Source organism: Oncorhynchus clarkii, chromosome 17 (assembly GCF_045791955.1).
Source record: "Oncorhynchus clarkii lewisi isolate Uvic-CL-2024 chromosome 17, UVic_Ocla_1.0, whole genome shotgun sequence".
NCBI classification, from domain to species: domain Eukaryota; kingdom Metazoa; phylum Chordata; class Actinopteri; order Salmoniformes; family Salmonidae; genus Oncorhynchus; species Oncorhynchus clarkii.
In genome coordinates, this window is record NC_092163.1 from 29,009,235 (window position 1) to 29,036,713 (window position 27,479).

The 27,479-nt window shown below is 42.3% G+C and overlaps 1 protein-coding gene across 2 annotated transcripts in view; it reads left to right on the forward strand.

Moving 5' to 3' along the window:
* The window catches only part of LOC139370676 (proto-oncogene tyrosine-protein kinase Src-like), a 37,735-nt gene extending 13,039 nt beyond the window's left edge, over positions 1 to 24,696 (forward strand). The window contains exons 5-14 of one of the 2 annotated variants that reach the window (XM_071110296.1): positions 873 to 890; positions 1,391 to 1,489; positions 2,202 to 2,305; positions 6,710 to 6,859; positions 7,364 to 7,519; positions 15,011 to 15,190; positions 15,541 to 15,617; positions 15,841 to 15,994; positions 22,783 to 22,914; positions 23,289 to 24,696. In XM_071110296.1, coding sequence (XP_070966397.1) covers positions 873 to 890; positions 1,391 to 1,489; positions 2,202 to 2,305; positions 6,710 to 6,859; positions 7,364 to 7,519; positions 15,011 to 15,190; positions 15,541 to 15,617; positions 15,841 to 15,994; positions 22,783 to 22,914; positions 23,289 to 23,497 — 1,279 coding nt within the window. In that variant the 3' untranslated portion in view covers positions 23,498 to 24,696. The remainder of the gene's footprint in view (positions 1 to 872; positions 891 to 1,390; positions 1,490 to 2,201; positions 2,306 to 6,709; positions 6,860 to 7,363; positions 7,520 to 15,010; positions 15,191 to 15,540; positions 15,618 to 15,840; positions 15,995 to 22,782; positions 22,915 to 23,288) is intronic. The other variant, XM_071110297.1, reaches the window with a different exon arrangement.
* The last annotated feature ends 2,783 nt before the right edge of the window (positions 24,697 to 27,479 follow it).

Genomic DNA, 27,479 nt, shown 5'->3' on the forward strand with positions numbered 1-27,479 from the left:
CTGTAAACACAGACACATGCATGCAAGCACTTTGTATAAACAAACACACACCCATGAGCTCGCTCGCTTGCTCACTCACTCGTGTGTGTGTGTGTGTGTGTGCTCGCACACACACACACACACACACACACACACACACACAGTCACAGAGTGCCCACTTATTCATAATTCCTCGTTAGCCAGACAACGTCTGTCCCCTTTCTCTCGACCCCATCACCTCGGTACAACTCGACTACTAATGCTTTCAGATCTTACATTGACAGCCTTGTCAAGTCATGTTCATTAGGCGCCAAATGAAAGAAAACAAACTAAAAGCACTGCCTGTTCTATAAAAATCACACATTTTCATTTTTCTGTTGAAAAACGTAACGGAACGTTTTATGTTGTGTGCTCTAATAAACACAACCCAGATTGTAGCCCTTCTAGTGTTGATTGGGTCTAATTGTTAAAAATCGTTTTTTTTGTTTGTTTTTATTTCCAAGTCTATGACCTTTCCAAAGCATCTCTTTAAAGGACACAAGCCAGTTTGTTTCCAAAATCTTTATTTGTTCCTTCACTGGGTATTTTTGTTGCAGCAGGAAAAAATACAAAATACACAAGTACAACAGAGCTGCGTTAAAGACATAACTCATAAGACACTATAGGAAGACATTTAAAATGCATGGTTCAAATACAACCACTTCAGGTCAAGCCATTTTGGAGTTAGGTGCAGATTGTATTTTTTTCTGTTATTGTTCAATGGTCTGAAATGCTTGAAGTATTGTCTTGTCTTGTGTGCTGTGCAGTGTTGTTTGCTGCATTTCTCTCCATGTTTTTGATGTTCTTTGCTGTTTCTGTTATTTCCTTCTCTCACGCTTCATGGTTTCTCTTAGGAGAAAGTACAGCTTCAGGTCAGTGAACTAGTCCTTTCTGAGCCCCCTGTCTTAACTTATCTCACCACCGTTCCTCTTTCCATTGAACCTGTTTTTCCTCAAAATGTGCACTGAGGTAATATTTGTTAACCCAAGCTACATCATGTGTAGTAACCAGTCTTATTTTGTTGTTGAGATAATTACTGGTCACTACAAGCAAACCAAACAATTGTGCTTATGAAGGCAAAGGTGAAAAGGCACAGAATATGGTATAATCAGTCATATTGTGTTCACTTGGTATCCCTGTTTTATTAATTCTTATTTAGTCAAGAGAGTTAATTTTATTATCCTGTGAGTTTCATGATATGAGCACAGAAATCAGTTTACTCACGGTGGTGTTTTTAGGCTTCAACCACTGTCAAATAGTCTGTATCTGATGTGAATAACCAGTTAGTACCCTGAATGAACCCAGGGAAGGGTTCTGATTGTCCCAGTCCCAATAACCCTGTTGTCTCCTCCTCTCCTCTGTCGTGCTGTAGGGAAGGGGACTGGTGGCTCGCTCGGTCTCTGACCACTGGAGAAAGCGGTTATATCCCCAGCAACTACGTGGCCCCCTCTGACTCCATCCAGGCAGAAGAGTACCTCAACTTTTCTTTCTTCCTGTTTTCTCGCAGATTGCCGTTTATTGTCATGAATCTTGTCCTGGAGGCAGAACTGAGTGATTTCCAATAGATGGGCCAGCTGTATTCAAAATTGGCTAAACTGTAAAAATGTGTGATTTTTTTTGTTGTTGCTTTTTGGTCTTAATGTAAGGTTAGGCATTAGGTGTAGCAGTGTGGTTAACGTTAGGTTCAAAATCAGATTTTATGACTTTGTGGCTGTGCCAGCTAGTGGTTTTCAAAAATGATGTGCAAAAAAGATGTGCAAAAGTAGTGCTTCATAGGGACATTAAAGGGACATTTACCCTACAAAATCAAAGTTTGTCAGGTGTTTTCAGAGCTGAAAAGTGGTTTTCTGTTGAGAGTACTCCACGTCCAAGGCCATCTATTTTGTAGATCCAGCTATATGTCACAATCCAAAATGAATGAAAAAGATAAGTACCATATTTAAGAACCATATAACATCTTGTTTTTTCTGTGCTTATTATTATTACTATTATTATTTCCATTTATTTGGTTGAGGCATGTAACTGGATCTACACAATCAATAGCACGAAATGGAAACTCTTCTTAACATTACGCTGTTTTTGATGTCTGAAAACATGACCACAACTATGACGACGTTCCTTTAAAGCTGCTTAGTGGCAGGTTCTCACTGTTCTTTCTCACTCACTCTGGTCCACATTCGCAGGTGGTATTTTGGGAAGATAACTCGGCGCAACTCGGAGAGGCTCCTTCTGAGTTTACAGAACCGACGAGGAACCTTCCTGGTCCGAGAGAGCGAAACCACTAAAGGTGAGAAGAACCTCTGAGAGAGCGACAGCCATTTTAGACATGGATTAGAAGCACTTTGATTATTGTCAAATTCCTTGTTGACGTTCTCCTTTCTTTTGTGAAGTAGTCCTTTCTAACACAGAATGTACTGACCAAATGCGTGAATAGATACTTTTTGGGTCTTTTTGTCCCGGGGGCCTCTAGCTGTGGATCGGTGGCGTAGGGAGGGGGTTATTTTGGAGGAATTGGGGGAGTGGAGCACCTGTGAATGGACGGGGGGGGGGGGGGGGGGGGGGGTGAATGAATCACACAAGCAGAGCTAAGTCACCGTGCAAGGGTGCTGGATTTCCTCTGGCTATAAAATCTCTGCGCGCACACACACACACACACACAGTCACACACACAAACACACACAGGGGGAGGGTCTAGGGAAAGGATTTACAGCGTAGGGTGCTTTAGATTCCATTCTGCAGGGCATAGAGCTCATGTTCTAGGGTATAGAGTTCATATGGTGTAGCGTGTAGTTTGGTCTAGGCATGGTGTATGCTGATGTGTGTGTGTGTGTATGGTGCATAGTAGTGTGTAGGGCTTGTGTTATAGTGGGGAGGATCTATGCCATAGTGTTGAGGGTGCAAGTATTCTAATGTGCAGTAATATTTTAGAGAGAAAGGCTTGTGTAGGAGTTTTGTAGTATTATTGCCATAGGGTGTATGGTGCATGCAGAAGTGTGCAGGGTTCATGCTTTTAGAGCACTTGTTAAACTCCAGTCCTCGAAGGCCGATTGTCTGCAGGTTTTCACTCCTTCATTGTACTTGCTTTTAATAATTACAGTCATTGATTAGTGACCTCCCCTCATCTGGTTGTCTAGGTCTTAATTGGAAACAAATTGCAGACCGGATTGGAATTGAGTTTGACTCCCCTGCTTTAGAGGGTAGAGTAGGGTTGCATGCTCTAAGTAGTGTGCTTCATTCCTTCAGTCCTGGCTCAGGGGGTACTGTTAGAGCATGGCGCTGGCAACATTAGTCTTGCCGCCGGTTTGATCTGAAGTCCGGAGAGCATGATCATACTTAATTTCATTACTGGTTTGATTCCCACATGGGACCCATACACGGAGTGCACAAAACAGTAGGAATACCTGCTCTTTCCACCACATAGACTGACCAGGTGAAAGCTATGATCCTTTTTGATGTCACCTGTTAAATACTCTTCAATCAGTGCAGATGAAGGGGGAGATACAGGCTAAAGAAGGTTTTTTAAGCGTTGAGACATGGATGTGTGTGTGTGCCATTCAGAGGGTGAATTGGCAAGACAACATATTAAAGTGCCTTTGAATGGGGTATGGTATTAGGTGCCAGGCGCACTGGTTTGAGTGTGAAGAACTGCAACGCTGCTGGGTTTTTCCCGCTCAACAGTTTCCCGTGTGTATAAGAAATGGTCCAAACCCAAAGGACACGCCAGCCAATTTGACACAACTGTGGGGAAGCATTTGAGTCAACATGGGCCAGCATCCCTGTGGAACGCTTTTGACACCTTGTAGAGTCCATGCCCCGATGAATTGAGGCTGTTCTGAGGGCAAAAGGAGGTGCAACTCAATATTAGGAAGGTGTTCCACTTTTGTTGTGCACCCAGTGTATTCTGTACATGTTTATTAGGTACACCACCCCGTTCACAAATCTTTTGCTCCTACAGACAGTGATGCACGTGGCCGTGGCTTGCTATATAAAGCAGGCGGACAGGCATTGAGGCATTCAGTTACTGTTCGGTTGAACGTTAGAATGGGCAAAACTCGTGACCTAAACGACTTTGAGCAGTGGAGGATCCTCAGAGGATCCTCCTGCGTTCTAGTGGTTATGTTGACTATGACGTTAATGACGATGTAGATCCAGCTATATGTCACAATCCAAGGTTTGGCTTTGAAAGTTTTTTTCCCCCCTGGTCACAGAAAGCTGATGTGTTGTGCACTGAAGTCTATAAGCGATGGGAATGGTGAGAGGAGGAGAGCACGTAGATGCGAGAAGGAATTATACAACGATCAAAGGGATCATGCTGTTTGTATGTGGCTGCAAACAGAACAATACAGGGTGAAAAACATACATGAATTTATACACAATTTATTTACATTAATAGTAAATAAGGCCGTGTTCATAAAAAAATATTGTATATACAGTACCAGTCAAAAGTTTGTACACACCTACTCATTCAAGGATTTTTCTTTATTTGTACTATTTTCTATATTGTAGAATAGTAGTGAAGACGTCAAAACTATGAAATAACACATATGGAATCATGTAGTAACCAAAAAAGTGTTAAACAAATTGTTTGTTTTTTTTGTTTTACCCTTTTTTCTCCCCAATTTCGTATTACTATTCTTAAAAATAGTAACCCGTTGTGTTGATGACAGCATTGCACACTCTTGGCATTCTCACAACCAGCTTCGTGAGGAATGCTTTTCCAACGGTCTTGAAGGAGATCCCACATATGCTGAGCACCTGTTGGCTGCTTTTCCTTCACTCTGCGGTCCAACTCATCCCAAACCATATCAATTGGGTTGAGGTTGGGTGATTGTGGAGGCCAGGTCATCTGATGCAGCATCATCATTCTCCTTCTTGGTCAAATAACCCTTACACAGCCCAGAGGTGTGTTTTGGGTCATTGTCCTGTTGTAAATCAAATGGTAGTCCCACTAAGTGCAAACAGATGGCATGGTGTATCGCTACAGAATGCTGTGGTAGCTATGCTGGTTAGTGTGCCTTGAATTCTAAATAAATCACAGATAGTGTCACCAGCAAAGCACCCGGTGGGAACCACACGTGCGGAGATCATCCGTTCACCTATTCTGCGTCTCGCAAAGACACTGCAGTTGGAACTAAAAATCTCAAATTTGGATTTGTTTCCGGATTGACTGTCATGTCTTAAAGTAATGGTGGACTATTGTTTCTCTTTGCTTATTTGATCTGTTCTTGCCATAATATGGACTTAGTCTTTTACCAAACTAATTAAGAAGGAAATAAATTCCACAAATTAACTGAAATGCTTTCCAGGTGACGACCTCATGAAGCTGGTTGAGAAAATGCCAGGAGTGTGCAAAGCTGTCATCAACAAAAATACCTTTTTGTTTACTACATGATTCCATATGTGTTATTTCACAGTTTTGATCTCTTCACTATTATTCTACAATGTAGAAAATAGTAGTAATAAAGAAAAACGCTTGAATGAGTAGGTGTGTCCAAACTTTTGACTGGTACTGTAAATTAAATGGCAACGACCGCCACTGAATTGACAGTGCCAGACTCGCCGGTTTCAGTATCTCTGAAACGTCTGGACTCTTGGACGCACGACAGTGTATATGATTTACTGAGAATGGTTACAAAAAAACATCCAGTCAGCTGTAGTCCTGAGGTTGAAGGAGAATGGCAGGAATTGTGCAAGCTAACAGGCGGGCCACAAACAGGCAAATAACGGTGCAGTACAACAGTGGTGTGTAGAACGGCATTTCGGAATGTACAACTCGTTGGTCCTTGTTTACGAATAGGATGTTGCAGTAGACTACCACACCGGGTTCCACTCTATCAGCTAAAAACAAAAAGAAGCAGCTCCAGTGGGCACGTGATCACCAACACTGGACAATTGAGCAGTGGAACATTGCCTGGTCTGCAGAATCCCGTTTCCTGTGGCATCATTCTGATGGCAGAGTAAGGATTTGGCATAAGTAGCGTCCATGGCCCCATCCTGCCTGGCACACGTTAGGTCCCTCGATACCAATTTAGCAATATTTCCGTGCCCCAAAAAATTAGAGCTATTCTAGGGGCAAAAGGGGGTCCAACCCGGTAAAAGATGAGTGTAACTAATAAACTTGATCCCAGGAAGAGCTAATGGGGATCCATAATAAATACAAAACTGGCCACTGAGTGTATATGTCACTGTTAAAGTTGACAGTTCTTTAAGTGGCTTTGGATAAAAGTCTCTTTTTATAATGACTGTTTTATATAATAACATGCAAGTGTCTCACAATTGAAGTGTATGGGAAGTGCGTAATCAGAATTTGCCCTTCGTATGCACTCACCATGGATTCTACAGGTAGTGGTACAGCTGTGAGTGCTGACTGTTGATTGTGTGTTAGTGATTTATAAAGGCGTAGGGAGTGGAGTTTCACAGTTGCATGTTGTTAGAATTAACGCTAGAGCACAGTGCTATTGAGGCTTACCCTCTGTACTGGTTGTAGTGTACAAGTTGTTTTTAGCATCAGCCGTTCCAAATTAATTTAGTTCTATTATCGTTTCTTATTTACTCATGGCTGTGCAATGAATGTCTCTGCTGGGACAATATCGTTTGAATTCAATTTAATTTGTTTTGACCCATCCCTCGTTACACACACACACTTTGTAATTATTTTCAAATTATTTTCTAATTCTATTTTTATGAACAGGAGCCTATTGCCTGTCCGTGTTGGACTATGACAACACTAAAGGCCTCAACGTCAAACACTACAAGATACGCAAGCTAGACAGCGGCGGTTTCTATATCACCTCACGCACCCAGTTCAGCAGTCTGCAGCAGCTGGTCTTCCACTATCGCAGTAAGTAACACATTCTAATCACATTTGTGACACCTTTACCACTTACTTACAAAAATTCCTATTATACAGAGAGTAACACCAAACTTGAATTGAATGTTTTTCTATTTATTTGTCCATGTACTATAATATGCATGTCAAGGTCATGATTGGGGCAATTGTCATTCTGTTTTCCAACTAGTGTAAATGTATATGTAAATATATATATATATATATATATATATATATATATATATATATATATATATATATATATATATACTTTTTCTTACATGGTATGCAGTGTCTTTGTCAAGCATATTGATCATGCGTCAAAGTGAAACAGACATTGCTAAATAACTCAATAAGAATATCCAACAGATTGGCACATCTGACTATTATCAGCAATGTCTCGCAGAAAACTCTGCTTTTACTGCCTAATGTGGATAGTGCTAGCAAGGGTGGACAGTGCTAAATGTCTAGCTGGTAACAGTATACCTCTTTCTATCTTTCCCTACCTAACCCCAGAGCATGCAGACGGGCTGTGCCACTGTCTGACGGAGGTGTGTCCCGTGCTGAAGCCTCAGACCCAGGGCCTGGCCCGCGATGCCTGGGAAATCCCACGGGAATCGCTCCACCTCGACCTCAAACTGGGCCAGGGTTGTTTTGGAGAGGTCTGGATGGGTAAGATGCGCGTGCACACATTAGCTCTTTACGGATGTATTTGTATCTGCATTTAATCCACCAAAAAGGATGGATTTTAAAAAATGCAGAGAACACGCTTGGGAAGAAACCCCCATTCTAAGCCTATCTTGCCTTGTCGCTGTCGTGTCTTTACTATCATTAACTGAAGACTGATAGTTTTTATCAAAGATTCTCTGTAATTAGTTATTACGCGATTAGACTGATTAATCATGTAACTGTAATTACTAGGAAGTCGGGGCACCAAGGAAAAATATTCAGATTACAAAGTTATCATTTCCTAAAATAACGTTTCAGATATTTTATCTGATCAATTAGTCTTCGAATTAATTTATTATTTACTTTACCTCACGTTAGTCTCATTCCAAATGTCGTACATTTTTGGGTATCTGCACGAACCCAGTCTTCACTATGAGTCATCCATACATCAATTGTCTTAAATAATGTATTTATTACCAACTAAGTAATTCACAGAAATGCATAAACAAACAAACAAACAAGGTAAATGTGGTTACATGAAATGAGAATGTGCCCTAGTGGGCTAAACCGGCATGGCGGCTTGTTAGACAAAAGGGGAAGTGGGGGTCGACTAAGAAGTCACTACAAAGTGATAATTATAACAATTGAAATGCTAATCCTTTGCACATGAACGCTCACTCATTCGGGAACAACTGCAATCAATATATATATTTAAGCTCAGTGTGTCGTCTTGATCGCTGGTGAAAAGTTAATTTCTTTTGTAGAATTGTCCGTCTCTCTCCCTCTCTCTCTGTCGTGGTTAGTGGATAGTTCAGAGTGACATTCATTCGTTTCGTTATAGAATGGATGTTTCGGCGGTTGTCGTTCTTTGCGTTCAATGATACCGAATTCCTAGCTGCAGACTAGTAATTCATATCAAAGACTTGTTCTTATTCTGTCGGTATCGATAGTCTAAGAGTTTAAGCACGTGGTATGGTTAAAAGATTCAGCAATGGTCTACAACCTTTGTCCCCTCATAATGGAGAAAAACATGGTCTCCAACCTTTAGCGATCACGTAATTGAGGTAAGCTCGGTCTGCTGATCGAAAACCCGAGTGGGGGTTTTATTCGGAATGGCAAAAAAGGGCTGTCCCAGGATGTCTGACCCTAACTGGGCTCAGGGGCAGTCCTCTGATTTAGTTAACTCCAATCCTCTTTTTGAGTTTTCCTTCATTGAACAGTCCAAAATCATATTACATACTTTTACAAACAGTATCATACTCACTCATTCATCTTATATAACAATTAGATGTAAATCTCATATCTGAGGCTATTATATAAACAGCGTTATGGTAATGTGGCCACACCGTCTCCCATGAGCTTCCCCAAGTTGTGACAAACTCACCAGTTCGTAGCTGGATTCTTCACCGATCTTTTATACTTTCTCCGGAACATGAAATTTGTTTCGTACCTCAAGTTCTGTGAGGTGGAAGGATTTCCTTTGTTCTCCATGAAAACCTACTCTCTATATACTGTGTGGCCATGTGGCAGGGTCTTCTCAGGAATTCACGACCTCTCTGACCACAGCAACCTAGTTGAAGGAGGCAAGGGGGAGGCAGGGAGAGGGGGATGGGGCTTGCTATACCCAAAGAGGCCAAAGTCATGACAGCACGCTACAGCAATGCTGGATACTGTTTAAAAGTCGATTTATGCTTGATCCGGCAATGTGGTCCGAAGGCCTAGGATGGATGTGGTGACACAATTGCGGAACCTCCGGCTTGTCTTTGTAACAATGCGGAGGGCTCCGTGTAGCTCCGCATTGACATTAAGGAAGTTGTCAAGGAAGTGAGTTTGTGTTTGTACAGGACATACTGCCCCCACTTACCATCAACCATTCATGTCAATGTGGAGCTATATGGAGCCCTTCGCATTGTTACAAAATTTGGCAGGCTCATGGCAATGAGGTACAGAGCTTGATTTGGCCGCCAGAGGCTCCGCAATTGCTGCCCAACCTCCATACGGAGCCTCCGGACCACATAAATGGGCTTTTACTGTTACTGCTTTTACAGTAAGTTCTGAGTGGGTAGAAGCTTGCCAGCTCAATAAATTGCCCAAAAATGCACACTGGCCATATACTGTTACATGGAGTGTCATGGTATCGTGTTGGGTGTCGTGACAACTATGAATGCTATGCCCAAATGTAAAGCAAGTGCCGTGCTAAGAATGTTCAACTCTGTGGTACAGAGTTACAGCCCTTTAGTGAAGCCTGTGAAATCTGGTGTGTAATATTTCCTCTTTGCGAAGTGTATTACTTAAGCTCCGTCATTCAGTTTTCAGAGACATTAAAAACATAGCAGGTTACAAAGTGCCGCTCTGTAGCTACGTTTTGATGTTTGGGTTGTTTCTTGTCAGGGACTGGTCCAAATTCACATTTTGCCATCCCCATCGAGCCAGCTAACTAGCTGTGTGAGAGTACTTGACTCCGTTCACTGAGGGTTAGTGCTATCCTGGATCCTTGGGATGTCCCTTCGCTAAACCCTAACCCATACCCTAACAATAACCCTTACCTTACCTAACCCAAACCTTAACAATAACCCTTACCTTACCTAACCCAAACCTTAACAATAACCCTTACCTTACCTAACCCATACCCTAACAATAACCCTTACCTTACCTAACCCAAACCTTAACAATAACCCTTACCTTACCTAACCCAAACCTTAACAATAACCCTTACCTTACCTAACCCAAACCTTAACAATAACCCTTACCTTACCTAACCCATACCCTAACAATAACCCTTACCTTACCTAACCCAAACCTTAACAATAACCCTTACCTTACCTAACCCAAACCTTAACAATAACCCTTACCTTACCTAACCCATACCCTAACAATAACCCTTACCTTACCTAACCCAAACCTTAACAATAACCCTTACCTTACCTAACCCAAACCTTAACAATAACCCTTACCTTACCTAACCCAAACCTTAACAATAACCCTTACCTTACCTAACCCAAACCTTAACAATAACCCTTACCTTACCTAACCCAAACCTTAACAATAACCCTTACCTTACCTAACCCAAACCTTAACAATAACCCTTACCTTACCTAACCCATACCCTAACAATAACCCTTACCTTACCTAACCCAAACCTTAACAATAACCCTTACCTTACCTAACCCAAACCTTAACAATAACCCTTACCTTACCTAACCCAAACCTTAACAATAACCCTTACCTTACCTAACCCAAACCTTAACAATAACCCTTACCTTACCTAACCCATACCCTAACAAAAACCCTTACCTTACCTAACCCAAACCTTAACAATAACCCTTACCTTACCTAACCCAAACCTTAACAATAACCCTTACCTTACCTAACCCAAACCTTAACAATAACCCTTACCTTACCTAACCCAAACCTTAACAATAACCCTTACCTTACCTAACCCATACCCTAACAATAACCCTTACCTTACCTAACCCAAACCTTAACAATAACCCTTACCTTACCTAACCCAAACCTTAACAATAACCCTTACCTTACCTAACCCATACCCTAACAATAACCCTTACCTTACCTAACCCAAACCTTAACAATAACCCTTACCTTACCTAACCCAAACCTTAACAATAACCCTTACCTTACCTAACCCAAACCTTAACAATAACCCTTACCTTACCTAACCCAAACCTTAACAATAACCCTTACCTTACCTAACCCAAACCTTAACAATAACCCTTACCTTACCTAACCCAAACCTTAACAATAACCCTTACCTTACCTAACCCATACCCTAACAATAACCCTTACCTTACCTAACCCAAACCTTAACAATAACCCTTACCTTACCTAACCCAAACCTTAACAATAACCCTTACCTTACCTAACCCAAACCTTAACAATAACCCTTACCTTACCTAACCCAAACCTTAACAATAACCCTTACCTTACCTAACCCATACCCTAACAAAAACCCTTACCTTACCTAACCCAAACCTTAACAATAACCCTTACCTTACCTAACCCAAACCTTAACAATAACCCTTACCTTACCTAACCCAAACCTTAACAATAACCCTTACCTTACCTAACCCAAACCTTAACAATAACCCTTACCTTACCTAACCCAAACCTTAACAATAACCCTTACCTTACCTAACCCAAACCTTAACAATAACCCTTACCTTACCTAACCCATACCCTAACAAAAACCCTTACCTTACCTAACCCAAACCTTAACAATAACCCTTACCTTACCTAACCCAAACCTTAACAATAACCCTTACCTTACCTAACCCAAACCTTAACAATAACCCTTACCTTACCTAACCCATACCCTAACAATAACCCTTACCTTACCTAACCCAAACCTTAACAATAACCCTTACCTTACCTAACCCAAACCTTAACAATAACCCTTACCTTACCTAACCCAAACCTTAACAATAACCCTTACCTTACCTAACCCATACCCTAACAATAACCCTTACCTTACCTAACCCAAACCTTAACAATAACCCTTACCTTACCTAACCCAAACCTTAACAATAACCCTTACCTTACCTAACCCATACCCTAACAATAACCCTTACCTTACCTAACCCAAACCTTAACAATAACCCTTACCTTACCTAACCCAAACCTTAACAATAACCCTTACCTTACCTAACCCAAACCTTAACAATAACCCTTACCTTACCTAACCCAAACCTTAACAATAACCCTTACCTTACCTAACCCAAACCTTAACAATAACCCTTACCTTACCTAACCCAAACCTTAACAATAACCCTTACCTTACCTAACCCATACCCTAACAATAACCCTTACCTTACCTAACCCAAACCTTAACAATAACCCTTACCTTACCTAACCCAAACCTTAACAATAACCCTTACCTTACCTAACCCAAACCTTAACAATAACCCTTACCTTACCTAACCCAAACCTTAACAATAACCCTTACCTTACCTAACCCATACCCTAACAAAAACCCTTACCTTACCTAACCCAAACCTTAACAATAACCCTTACCTTACCTAACCCAAACCTTAACAATAACCCTTACCTTACCTAACCCAAACCTTAACAATAACCCTTACCTTACCTAACCCAAACCTTAACAATAACCCTTACCTTACCTAACCCATACCCTAACAATAACCCTTACCTTACCTAACCCAAACCTTAACAATAACCCTTACCTTACCTAACCCAAACCTTAACAATAACCCTTACCTTACCTAACCCAAACCTTAACAATAACCCTTAACTTACCTAACCCAAACCTTAACAATAACCCTTACCTTACCTAACCCAAACCTTAACAATAACCCTTACCTTACCTAACCCAAACCTTAACAATAACCCTTACCTTACCTAACCCAAACCTTAACAATAACCCTTACCTTACCTAACCCAAACCTTAACAATAACCCTTACCTTACCTAACCCAAACCTTAACAATAACCCTTACCTTACCTAACCCAAACCTTAACAATAACCCTTACCTTACCTAACCCATACCCTAACAATAACCCTTACCTTACCTAACCCAAACCTTAACAATAACCCTTACCTTACCTAACCCATACCCTAACAATAACCCTTACCTTACCTAACCCAAACCTTAACAATAACCCTTACCTTAACTAACCCAAACCTTAACAATAACCCTTACCTTACCTAACCCAAACCTTAACAATAACCCTTACCTTACCTAACCCAAACCTTAACAATAACTCTTACCTTACCTAACCCAGACCTTAACAATAACCCTTACCTTACCTAACCCAAACCTTAACAATAACCCTTACCTTACCTAACCCAAACCTTAACAATAACCCTTACCTTACCTAACCCAAACCTTAACAATAACCCTTACCTTACCTAACCCATACCCTAACAATAACCCTTACCTTACCTAACCCAAACCTTAACAATAACCCTTACCTTACCTAACCCAAACCTTAACAATAACCCTTACCTTACCTAACCCAAACCTTAACAATAACCCTTACCTTACCTAACCCAAACCTTAACAATAACCCTTACCTTACCTAACCCATACCCTAACAATAACCCTTACCTTACCTAACCCAAACCTTAACAATAACCCTTACCTTACCTAACCCAAACCTTAACAATAACCCTTACCTTACCTAACCCATACCCTAACAATAACCCTTACCTTATCTAACCCAAACCTTAACAATAACCCTTACCTTACCTAACCCAAACCTTAACAATAACCCTTACCTAACCCATACCCTAGCAATAACCCTTACCTTACCTAACCCATACCCTAACAATAACCCTTACCTTACCTAACCCAAACCTTAACAATAACCCTTACCTTACCTAACCCAAACCTTAACAATAACCCTTACCTTACCTAACCCATACCCTAACAATAACCCTTACCTTACCTAACCCAAACCTTAACAATAACCCTTACCTTACCTAACCCAAACCTTAACAATAACCCTTACCTTACCTAACCCAAACCTTAACAATAACCCTTACCTTACCTAACCCATACCCTAACAATAACCCTTACCTTACCTAACCCAAACCTTAACAATAACCCTTACCTTACCTAACCCAAACCTTAACAATAACCCTTACCTTACCTAACCCAAACCTTAACAATAACCCTTACCTTACCTAACCCAAACCTTAACAATAACCCTTACCTTACCTAACCCAAACCTTAACCCTTACTGTAACCCTTTTTTATTTCTACTTCAATGGGGTAGTGACGTCCCAAGGAACCCGGATAGCAAGGATCATTCACTGAAGCAACACTTGGGGCGAGAGGCAGCGCTGTGCCAGCGGCAAATGTTATGATTGATGTTTTTCCTTTTAAGTGACAACTACCAGAATTCAGTGGGTACAGCCCTACAATCGATGAAAACATGGCTAAATACCAATACATTGAAAATGTGTCCAATGTCGTTGTTTTCCAGCTGGCTATCATGAGGCAGCTCAGTCTTCAGATACAATTTTTTTTGCTGGAATCAGTGCAGTTTATCCTCCTTTCACAAGAGTAACACAGTTTTTCCATCAAAAAATAGTGTATTTCCTGTGCTCTTACATTAATGCTCTTTCCTCAAATAACAAAAATCTGCTTTCTGAGTACCTTTTTGAAGGGCTGTTTTAAGCACAATCATACAGATTTGTAAAAAACAAACAAAAAAAAAACACAAAAAAAACAAATCCAACTATAATAATAAAAATATCGACAGATATATCGGTTATTGTGAATATTTGAAGTCTAAAAACAATCGGTGTTGGATCCAAAAATAGCATATCTGTCAGGCTCTACTTTTCATTCCAATTTTATGTATTTCACCTATAACTTCATATAAGAACTGTGTGGTTGCTTGTGGCAGAAACGTGCGCCTGTCCCACTGGTTGTCTGGGTCGCCAAGAGAAATAATGTACTCCTTTAGCTACGTTGGCTATGGTCTCTGACCTATAGCTTTTGTGTTTCCACAGGGAAGTGGAACGGTACAACGCGGGTGGCCATCAAGACCCTGAAGACAGGCACCATGTCCCCAGAGGCCTTCCTCCAGGAGGCGCAGGTCATGAAGAAGCTGAGACACGAGAAACTGGTGCAGCTCTACGCTGTGGTGTCTGAGGAACCCATCTACATCGTCACTGAGTACATGACCCAAGGTAACTGTAGACCACACACATCATCATTATTATCCGTATGGCTGTCCATCGTTTCCAAAAATAACGTTGCTTCCGGGGATGGGTTGTAGAACAGATGTGGCTACCACTATTGTTACAAACACACACATTATCACGTAGGTATTGCACTATGTAGGGAATAGGGTGCCACGTAATCATAATCATCACTTACTTAGTACATGAGACACACAAACACAAACACTTCATCATCACTGACTACAGTGGACTATGGTTCAAGCTGGCATGTGCATGCTCACACACATCATGTTCTTGTGTTCCCTCCCTCCTACCTTCTCTCTCTCATTAAGCTGATAACACTGTCGCTTCCACAGGTAGCCTTTTGGACTTCCTAAAAGGTGACACGGGCAAGCTGCTACGTCTACCCCAGCTAGTGGATATGGCATCTCAGGTGGGACATTCACTGCAATGTTGATTATACCTTTTATGTAATTATATTATTTAAGTCAATTTAAGTTATTTTGCCATCTTCCTTTGTTCCCCTCCTTATCCCCCGATTGTCCCTCTTTCTGCTGTATCTATTCTTCCTCTCACTTTTTATCCTTTTCCCTCTATCCATTCTCATCCTCTAACTCTCTCTCTCATTTCATCTCATTTCCCCTCTACTCTTCCAGATTGCAGCAGGGATGGCATACGTAGAGAGGATGAACTACGTCCACAGAGACCTCAGGGCTGCCAACATCCTCGTAGGAGACAACCTGGTGTGTAAAGTGGCCGACTTCGGCCTGGCCCGCCTCATAGAGGACAACGAGTACACTGCCAGACAGGGTAAGGCTTCAGTCCAGGTCAAATCTGTAGTTGTGTGTTCTAAACCTGGTTTTGGAGGACCTGTGTTTAACCTGGTTTTCCTTCCAACTGGTCTCTAAGTATAAAGTGGCCAATTTCCCCTCCTCTTAGAGGATAATGTTTACACTGCCAGACAGAGTAAGGCTCTGGTCCGGGTCCAATATCTCTAGGTACGTGAACTGACATTGTGATGCCAGGACAACCTCTCCCTCAACGTCAGCAAAACAAAGGAGTTGATTGTTGACTTCAGGAAGCAAAGACATCGACATCAACGAGACTGGAGTAGAGACTACAGTTTTAAGTTCCTCTGCTTCCACATCACCAAGAACTTGACATGGACCAACAACACCACCACTCTTATCAAGAGGGCACAACGGTGCTTCTACTTCCTAAGGCAGCTGTAAAAGTGTGTCATGCCACCCCCGGGTACTCTCCTAATACTACCGCTGCACCATCGAGAGTGTCCTGACCGGTTGCATCACGGCCTGGTACGGAAATTGCTCCGTCCACGAATACAAGGTCCTCCAGCAGGTGGTGAAGACGGCCCAGTGTAGAAGTGTTCCCACCCATCCAGGACATCTACTTGAAACAGTGCCTGAGGAAGTCCTGCAGCATCATCAAGGACTCCACACACACCAGCCACGAGCTGTTCACTTCCTTACTTTTAGGCAGACGGTATCGGAGAATGAGATCTTATACCAACAGTCTCAGAGAGTTTATCTACAAGCTGTCAGACTGATGGTAGCGGATTTTGAATAGCCGTGGGAAAAGCAGTTGCAAGATTGAGACACACATCCAAAATCCAATTAGAAACCCTAGAATTCAAATGAAACCGATGACTTCATGAATAAAACTTAAAAAATGTATTTGTAGAATCCATAATGATAAGTGCAAGGTAAACAAAGGTTCTAATATTCCAGGTAAACTAAAAAGATCAAGGTAAAACATATGTGGTTCAAATGTATGCCAACTCGGTATCCCAAACATTTTTCACCCCTGGTAGGCCTTACTTCTGAAATGACTGCAACACTTAACATTGAGCTGCAGTTATTTTAACGTGGGTGGCGAGGAATAAGTTAGTCCTAAATATTTCTAAAACTAAACGCATTGTATTTGGGACAAATCATTCACTAAATCTTGTAATAAATAATGTGGAAATTGAGCAAGTTCAGGTGACTAAACTGCTTGGAGTTACCCTGTATTATAAACTGTCATAGTTAAAACATATTGATACAACAGTAGCTAAGATGGGGAGAAGTATGTCCATTATAAGCCACTGCTCTACCTTCTTGACAGCACTGTCAGCAAAGCAGGTCCTACAGGCCCTAGTTTTGTCACACCTGGACTACTGTTCAGTCGTATGGTCAAGTGCCACAAAAAAGGACTTGGTTCAGAACAGGGCAGTACGGCTGGCCCTTGGATGTACTCAGAGAGCTAATATTAATAATATGCATGTGTGCTAGTAGCATTAGCCTGGTTTGAACCTGCTCTTTGAGTTGCTTGGACATTAGCACCATCTATGAGTGTTAGTGGCTGCTGCTGTGGCTGCTGTGCTTGTCGGCAGAGGTGGGACCAAGGAATTCAAGTCTCAAGTCATAATGTGCTCTTCACCAAATGTAATACCATTTCATATTTAACAAGAGTAATAGTATATACAATTTATGTAAATCATGAAGGCTTTTAAAAATATATATTTATTACTTTCCAAATAAACTTTATATTTCCATGGAAATACATGGGTAGCCATGAGAAAAAAACAAAATCAAAAGATTGTAGTGCTCTCTATCTCTCTCTCTCCAGATATACTCTAGACACCTAAAACAATCCTGCCATACAATCATTTATTAAAAGGTACATCAAAACAACTGACACTGAACTTCAAGTAGGCCTACAATTTGAACACTGGCCTGATTGTCTGAGAAGAAAAAACAAATTCCAAAGATGGGAGATAAAACCTGAACATAGAGACTACGTGTGTGTATAATGCATAAACAGTTTCATTTTGTTCCTCTTTATCTCAGGGCCCTATAATGCATTGCATTTGCAAAAGACCAAATTCAATGAAAGTCTGTCAGTCATTTGTGCACGATGAGGCCGCGGTATGATGCCACCATGGCTGAAGACACGCTCCACCGGAACACTGGAGGCAGGCACTGCCAAGACCCTGATGGCCACTCGGGACAGTGAAGGAAGAGCCTTCCTGTTCATTGCCCAAAACAAGAGGGCATTCTGTCCTTCGCATATGTCAAGGTAGTGACTTAGCTGTAGTGCTGGAGTGGTCCCAACAGCTTTCTTCTGCCTCCTTACAGTATGCTGCAAACAGCCCTTCTTCTTGTCCAAGACTATGGTCCTCTCACTCTTCCTCATCAACAAGAGGCACAGCTTGCTCAGTCCCTGTAGCACCTTGCAGAATCAGTTCTGGCAAAACATGTAAAAGCATAGCAGAAACAAAAAGGCCGGTATTAGAGTATTGATGATGCAATGGATTAAACTGAAAAAGTATTATTGTTGCAGTCAATTGGATTAAATTATGAGAAAAAGTTACATTAAACTCAATATTTACCTTTAACTCTTTTTGCCACCTCCTCCTTGACCTCCTCCTTGACCAGCACATGGTGCTCCACCCACATCGGAGAAAAAGCCGGATCCAAGGCAGCTGCATTGAGGTAGACTGGATCTGAAAAGGGGGCAGTGATTCTGTCTTGTGTCCTGGCCATTTTCACATCGATGAAGATTCCAAGAAATCTTTTGTTCAGGGATGCCTGGAGACTTCTGACCAGGCCGCTCAGGAAATGGACTTGAGGCATCCGCTGCTCCAGGTGGTGATTCAGGGACAGGACCGAGGGAACAACAGAACTGCTTGTGACTATCTTCTCCCACTGTGTCATACCTGTTGCTTCTCCAAATGGCTTCAGGATGTCCACCAACTCCTTCAACTTATTCCACTCCCGTACTGTGAACAACAACTCCTTGTGGCCAGCCTTTTTCACAGCAGCAGGGATGCCTCTTTCCCCAAATTAAGCCTCAAACACCTCTTTGAATGTTGTGCTTGTATGTAGCAGTGAGCTGATTTTTGATAACTTTGAAAGAGAAGGAGTCATCACTTTTGTTTCTTTCAAGCCATCTCCCACCACCAGCTGGAGAGTGTGGGCAAAACACCCCAAGCGCTGTTTTTTTGCAATAGCAGCATCCACTGTTTGCTGGTCTTCCAGGGTTAGGTCATTCCAGAGCTCTGGGTCATCAAGGTGATCTTGGTCATGTACTTCATCTTCTTGTTAAATGGGGAAGCACACAGTGAATGCTTTTCTCATGTTGGCAGCATTGTCACTAATGATATAGTCCAATTTATCTTTAATGCTGTACTCACCACATATGGCCTCAAATTGCTCACAGATTCTTTTGGCCGTGTGTGGGCCTTTGAAGCGGACACAGGCCAAGAGATTGGACTTGAGCCGTATCCTCTCTCCATCTTTCTCCATACAGTACACAGTGCCACCAAGGAACCCCCTCATCGTTCGGTCGGACCAAATGTCCACTGTGACTGAAACATGGTCTGTGTTGCTCAACTGAGTTTTCGGTTTTGAACGTCTCTCTGTAGCGAGGTTCTCTACTTTTGATGGCAATGTTCTGTGATACACTGGGCTGTACTTACTGTCAACCACTGACAGAAAGTGCCGAAAACTCTTGTTTTCCACAATAGACAGAGGCAAGTTCTAGTTTGTTGTTGATGTGGACACCAAGGAACTTGAAGCTCTCAACCTGCTCCACTACAGCCCCTTTTCCTGTAGTCCACAATCATCTCCTGAGCCACAATCAACAATCTCCACAATCGAGCTGAGCTGCAGCCAGCTGCAGCCAGCTCAGCTTCCATTTCCACCAATTCCTTTTTTGCCTTGTTGTGTTTCTTCCATGTAAAGGCCATGTTTTTTTTTTTAAACTGCAGTTTTAGCTTTCAAAGTGGCGTGCTCAGCCTGTGCTTTAATTCTAGCACTGGATGCCCTTGATGTTGAGGTGGATGCATCTGACTTTTTTGATACAGCAGATACTGTCATGTGGACCAATGGCAAACAAAGGTTCCAATATCCCAGGTAAATGGAAAAAGATCAAGATAAAAAAAAATGTATGCCAACCCGGTTTCTCCAACGTCTCTTATACCAGTATGTGGCCATCTGGGCGGGCCCACCTGTAGCACCAACTAATTGAGGCTAGAGGGCGTAGTTTACCTATTTCTAATTCAAATCATAGGACTATAATAAGAGACCACATAACCAAATAATGCATACACCATACCTGTATATAGAAATGAAATATGATATTCTAAATGAGCGATATCATCAAATAAACAAATATTTTGATAAATTAAAAATGAAATGAAAACGGACAAATGAACTGGCTCCAACACTACTGAACACTTGAACTGGAATGACCACCTGGACTTACTTGCCACACACATATAACATGCACACACAAACACAAATACATTCAAGTTACACACACATCACAATTGCTGCTACCAGACTCTTATTTACTATTACTCATACTGCTCAATTTAAAACACCCGCCAATCCCCCCTTTCTCTGATAAATGTGTAAATATTGTACTATAAATTGTGCCTCCCTGTATTATACTAACATGTTTATTCTATTCTACTGAGCCATTTACTTAGTTCGTATTCTGATCTTTTATTATTGTTGCATTGTCGAGAAAGAACTTGAAACAATGAAACTCTGCATGTTGTCTTGCCTGACTCACGCCTCTCCCTTGATATAGCCTAGGTTACCCCTGATTCAGGCCTAATACCTACGGCTGTTGCCCTTCCAGCCCAGTTCCGATCCCAGCAACCCGCTGATACCAGTCACAGCTGGAGTTTTATTAAAAACCACTCAGTGGGGCGTCCAGCTCTGAGGTAGGGCGACCCGTAGTTTGTCAGGCTCTCCTAAGGCTATAAGACCAGGGGAAATGGAGTGGAGTGGTGAGTATGCTTTCTCCTCTCAACAACTTATCATTTTAATAAATACCTTAGTTTTACACCCACGGGTGCGCGTCACAAACCCTTCACCAGTGGACCTGGAGTTATGCACTGTAATGGGACCTAGTGTCCCACGAGACGAACAAGGTATAGTCATCGTGTCATGCCTTAGACTAACGTCCTAAGACATTTCTCATACACACCCCAAGCATGGACCCACACCGGTAACAAAGGGAGGAAACTCTCCGGGCTATTTCGGTCAGTGGCCCTTTACAGAGAGTCTACTTATCCTATGGATATCCTAGCTCCCAACCTTGAGGAAACCCAATCCTGATCCTCCTAAAGGAAAATACAAATGATATGGTCATTTCCCTGTGGGTTAAAAGCAGAGGCTCCTATCCAAACGGCTACAAACAGCAATTAAAGCTAAAAAAAAAAAATGCCCCAAAAAGAGAGAGGTATTCTAGAAAAAGGCTCTGCAGAAAAAGCAAAAATGCTGCCACTATCTTCGGTGACAATGGTGATGGTTTGGATAGACTGGGGGCTGCTTCCTCCTTCCTCTGCTGGCTGCGATGTCTCTCAACTCTCTCCCTCCTGTTCCTCTTCCCGTCCTGTTGACTCTCCATCTTCTTGGACTCCTACTCTCTCCATCCCAGAGCCTGTTGTAGCTCTGCGGGCGTGAGAGTTACATCTATCTCAGAGTCCAATGTGTAAAGTCAGAACATCTGCTGTCTCAGCCACTACCTGTCAGCAAGGGAGTACCCTAAGACTCGATTCTAAGCCCCACGCTCTTCGCAATTTACATCAACAACATAACTCAGGCAGTAAGAAGCTCTCTCATCCATTTATATGCAGATGATACAGTCTTATACTCCGCTGGCCCAATCCCGGATTTTGTGTTAAATGCTCTACAAAAAAGCTTTGTTAGTGTCCAGCAAGCTTTCTCTGCCCTTAACCTTGTCTGAACACCTCCAAAACACAAGCTGCAGGCTAAGGTTAAATCTAGGCTGTTTCCTTTATCTATTGTAATCGCTTGTCTTTCACCCTGGCTGCCAAACTAACCCTGATCCCAGGCTGTATCACAACCGGCCGTGATCGGGAGTCCGATAGGGCGGTGCACAATTGGCCCAGTGTCGTCCTTGTTAGGGTTTGGCCGGTGTAGGCTGTCATTGTAAAACAGAACCTCCCTGGGTTCCTCCTCTTTTCAGTTTGCTGCAGCTAGTGACTGGAACGAGCTGCAAAAAACACTCAAACTGCACAGTTTTTATCTCCATCTAACTGACACTTGTGGCTGCTTCGAGTGATCTATTGTTGTCTAGATTTTTGCACTTCATGCTATTGTCTGTGCCTAGCAGTGTTTGTACCATGTTTGTGCTGCTGTCATGTTGTGCTGCTGTCATGTTGTGGCCATGTTGTCCCCACAGGGGACTGTCCCCACAGGAGACCTTCTCCTCTTGGTAGGCCGTCATTGTAAATAAGAACGTGTTATTAATTGACTTGCCTAAAACATTAAAATACTAAACCTGGTTTTGGAGGGCCCTGTTTAACCTGGTATTCATTCCAACTGGTCTCTTGATGACTCACTCTGTGACTTCAGTGGTTGTAATGAAGGGGCTAAATAACATGCAGTGAAAGGAAAAATGTATATCACAACCAAGGCTTAAACCTTGTTTTAGGAAAAAGTACTTTTTATTGATTTCTTTGAGTTAAAAGCACAGATATTTTTGTAGTACTGCTACTGTAGTCAAAGGTACATTGATAAAAGACCATGAGTCATCAATTCAAATTTTTGTTTCCCCAGGAGCCAAGTTCCCCATTAAGTGGACGGCGCCAGAGGCTGCCCTCTACGGCCGCTTCACCATCAAGTCAGATGTTTGGTCATTTGGGGTCCTGCTCACTGAACTCGCCACCAAAGGCAGAGTACCATATCCAGGTACCATTTAATTTCCTTTATGAAACATTTCTAAAGGTAGTCCCACACTCTATAGGTATAAAACACCAATATTTCGACACACAATGCCTTCTTCAGGGTTCCATAGACTTTGACTAAACAATAGCACAAGATTAGCCTTTACATACAATTGCACTGAGAAGTGAACGGAAAGGGCAGGGTTTGTATGTTCCGTGTGCTTATTATAGTATTCACAAAGGAAGGGTTTGCATTAAAATATATTGTTTTTAGCTATAATTAGATATTTTTTGGGGCTCGTGGCAGATTCAGAATATGCCCTAGAAAAGTTGTACAAATGGCTCTTTAAAACAATTCAGAAAATCTTGATAGACAAATGCGGTCTCCCCTCCCTTCAGGCATGGTGAACCGGGAGGTGCTGGAGCAGGTGGAGCGCGGATACCGGATGCCCTGTCCCGGCGAGTGCCCGAGCTCAATGCACGAGCTCATGCTCATCTGCTGGAGGAAGGATGCCGAGGAGAGGCCCACCTTCGAGTACCTCCAGGGCTTCCTGGAAGATTACTTTACCTCCACCGAGCCCCAGTACCAGCCTGGGGAGAACCTATAGGTCTCAGGGACATCGGTCCCACCACGGGACCACATGGGTGGACTTGCCCACCCCTGCTCACTTTAAACACTGATCAAGGGACAGTTTTGCATTATTTCCTCCCTGTAATGGACAATGGTTAAGGATGGTTTAGGATTGGGGAGAGAGGATGAGCTGATCCTAGATCTTTGGTTATGAGGGGCTTCTAACCTGGAGCTTTTGGGGGAAGTGGGAAGCGTTGGTAATAACTGATCCCAAGACAGTAGCATTTTCTCCACTAATAGTTAAGGTTAGGATTGGGGGAGAGGAAGCTCGTCCTAAATCTGTAGCTAGGGGAAACTTCACCCTGGAGAACCCTAAGGGAGGACGGAGGATAGTGAGATGGGGCATGACCATTGTTTTGACCCTCCCTCTCTGTCCTAGTACCCTTCTTCTCAAAGGCTCTGTCCGGATTCCTTCACACTTCTCCCAAAGTGTGCACTACCTGTCAAGCATTGGCTAGACTAGAGGAAGTCTCCCCCATTGTTGAAATCTGTTTGGAGAATCTAGATGCAGCCATAGCGCCACAGCATCTGTCCTCTCCACCTCCTCTTTTTGCAGAGCACTGCCAACGTGGCATAGGTGCCATCTGTCTATTGTTCCTCTCTCTTGTGTAAGCCAAATGGCACCCTATTCCTTATACAGTGCACTACTCTTGACCAGAGCCCTATAGACCCTCGTCAAAAGTAGTATACTAGGGCTCTGGTACACTAGTAGGTAATACGGTGCCATTTTAGGACTCAGCCTCTGTGTGTGTGTGTGTGTGTGTGTGTGTGTGTGTGTGTGTGTGTGTGTGTGTTTCGCTCTGTCTGTCCCTCTATCTCTTTGTTTATCTATTTGTTTATCTATCTCTCTCTCTCTCTCTCTCGCTCTTCCTATTTCCTCCTCTCTATATCTCTCCAGTATTCTCAAGTGATGCTTACTCCAGGTCATCAGGTGTCTCCAAAACAAATGTCACATTTTTTTTTTAAAGGGTTTTCTTTGTTTGTCTTCTTTTTTGTTGTTTTTTACAGATTCTATTTTCTTCCTGTGTCCATGTCAATAAAACTGTAAGTTGTAAAGCTCCCAGACAATTTCACGTGAAACCATTTGGAAGACAGCTTTATATTATACCCATAGAAGTGACGTCAAGGATACTCAGCGTTAATACAGACTCACACTAGTAAAAAATGTCCACATTGTCCCTGCCTGTTTCAGTCCGTTTTATTCTGTTTGGTACCTATTGAACACAGCCCTGTGTGTTGGTGCAATCACCCTGAGATTATTGAGGCTCAGTCGTACAATCATTTGAAACCTATTGATAAGGATCCAAAACTTAAATTCTTAAATGCTTTCCTATTTAGGGGTTTTATGGGAATGAACAATACATTTATGATAAAAACATGAAAATTAATTAAAGCTTTGAGCCAATCTGATATGAAGGATAGCATTCATGCACAATTAGTTACATCTTTGTGAACCAAATCTGGCACTACAATCTATGCATGTCTTAATCCCTTACAAATCTTAACATTACAACAATCCTTTATAGGCAATCCTTCAATTACTACAATCTTTCATAGGCAGAAAGACGGGTAGAGAATCTAAACACTTTTCACACTATTGTGCTGACCCAAACTGTACTGCTTCTAACTGTACTGTGCTGGATTTGGATATTTTATTTTGACATTGTCCTTTCCAGAACGCTTCCAGTCCAGCGCAGTACTGCTCAGGTGATGGTCATAGGTTAGGTTTAAAGGTAGACTCAGTAGTGGGTCAATTTAAGGGTTGGGGAGTAACTGATTATCAGTTACGGGTTTATGTAATCTGATTACAAAAAAAGGAACTAATCAGTTACATTACCAGCAACATTTTTGTAATCAGATTAGATACTTTTGAAAAACTAGATGATTACTTCTTGGAATACTTTTAAATTCAGAAAATATGTTTTGTGAAAAAATACACATTGACATTCAGTTGAGCATTGAAAAAAGGCGCAGGTTTAAGTTTGTTCCATCTGACTGAGTCTGACCACAAGCCAGAGACCACTATGAGGACACACCAAACGCATTTGGTGGATCCCTTTAGTTTTCTTCTAATGGCTCTTAAAGTAATCAGATTACATTACTGAGTTTGGGGTAATCCAAAAGTTACGTTACTGATTTTATAATTTTGGACAGGTAACTAACCTCAGCAAAATAATAAGTGTTCCTTTTTCAGGACCCTGTATTTCAAAGATAATTAGTAAAAATCCAAATAACTTCACAAATCTTCATTGCAAAGGGTTTAAACCTTGTTTCCCATGCTTGTTTAATGAACCATAAACAATTAATGAACATGCACCTGTGGAACGGTCGTTAAGACACTAACAACTTACAGACAGACGGTAGGCGATTAAGGTCACAGTTATGAAAACTTCGGACACTAAAGAGGCCTTTCTACTGACTCTGAAAAACACAAACAAAGATAACCTGGGTCCCTGCTCATCTGTGTAAACATGCCTTAGGCATGCTGCAAGGAGGCATGAGGACTGCAGATGTGGCCAGGGCAATAAATTGTAATGTCCGTACTGTGAGATGCCTAAGACAGCGCTACAGGGAGACAGGATGGACAGCTGATGGTCCTCGCAGTGGCAGACCACGTGTAACAGCACCTGCACAGGATCAGTACATCCGAACATCACACCTGCGGGACAGGTAGAGGATGGCAACAACCACTGCCCGACTTACACCAGGAACGCACAATCCTTCCATCAGTGCTCAGACTTTCCGCAATAGACTGAGAGAGGCTGGACTGAGGGCTTGTAGGCCTGTTGTAAGGCAGGTCCTCACCAGACATCACCGGCAACAATGTCGCCTATGGGCACAAACCCACCGTTGCTGGACCAGACAGGACTGGCAAAAAGTGCTCTTCACTGACGAGTTGCGTTTTTGTCTCACCAGACTGAGCTTGTTGTCATTGCAGGAAATCTCAACGCTGTGCGTTACAGGGAAGACATCCTCCTTCCTCATGTGGTACCCTTCCTGCAGGCTTATCCTGACATCACCCTCCATCATGACAATGCCACCACACACAGAACAAGCAGTATGACTGATTTCCTGGAAGACAGTGTTCTGCCATGGCCAGCGAAGAGCTCGGATCTCAATTCCATTGAGCACGTCTGGGACTTATTGGATCGGAGGGTGAGAGCTAGGACCATTCCCCCCAGAAATGTCCAGGAACTTGCAGGTGCCTTGGTGGAAGAGTGGGGTAACATCTCACAGCAAGAACTGGCAAATCTGGTGCAGTCCATGAGTAGGAGATGCACTGCAGTACTTAATGCAGCTGGTGGCCACACCAGATACTGACTGTTACCCGCCTTGTTCAGGGGCACATTATTCTATTTCTGTTAGTCACATGTCTGTGGAACTTGTAAAGTCTGTTGTTGAATCTTATGTTCATAAATATTTACATGTTAAGTTTGCGGAAAATAAACACAGTTGACAGTGAGAGGATGTTTCTTTTTTTGCTGAGTTTAGTAACTGTAAGGATTACATTTAGAAAACAACCTACCCAACCCTGGCCAATTTCCGCAAAAACATGGAGCATTGAAGCTTGAGCCTAATCTTCTCAGCTGTTTGGGTCCAGTAGCTACCATGTAGCAGTGTGAAGTGCACCTGTGCACATGCGCAGATACTCTGTGTGACTGTGTGAAAGCAAAGTCTTGCAACTTGCTCATCTCAAAGGGTACGTTCGAGCAGAAGTTTTTTGTCAAGTTGGTGACTATCATTGGTCACCGCCTTTCAAAGTGTGTTAAACTCTGGGCATACGAATGTCTGGGCATGCATGTCGACTTCATGAATTTTACAAAAATCATGTGATTGAAGTTCTGACTGCAGTCTACTGCAAGTTTCATCCTGCATTGTGGGAGGCGCTATTGTTAACCAATCATTAGGATGTTTTTGTTTGATCCACACGAACGTCACCAAAGACATGACTGAAACAG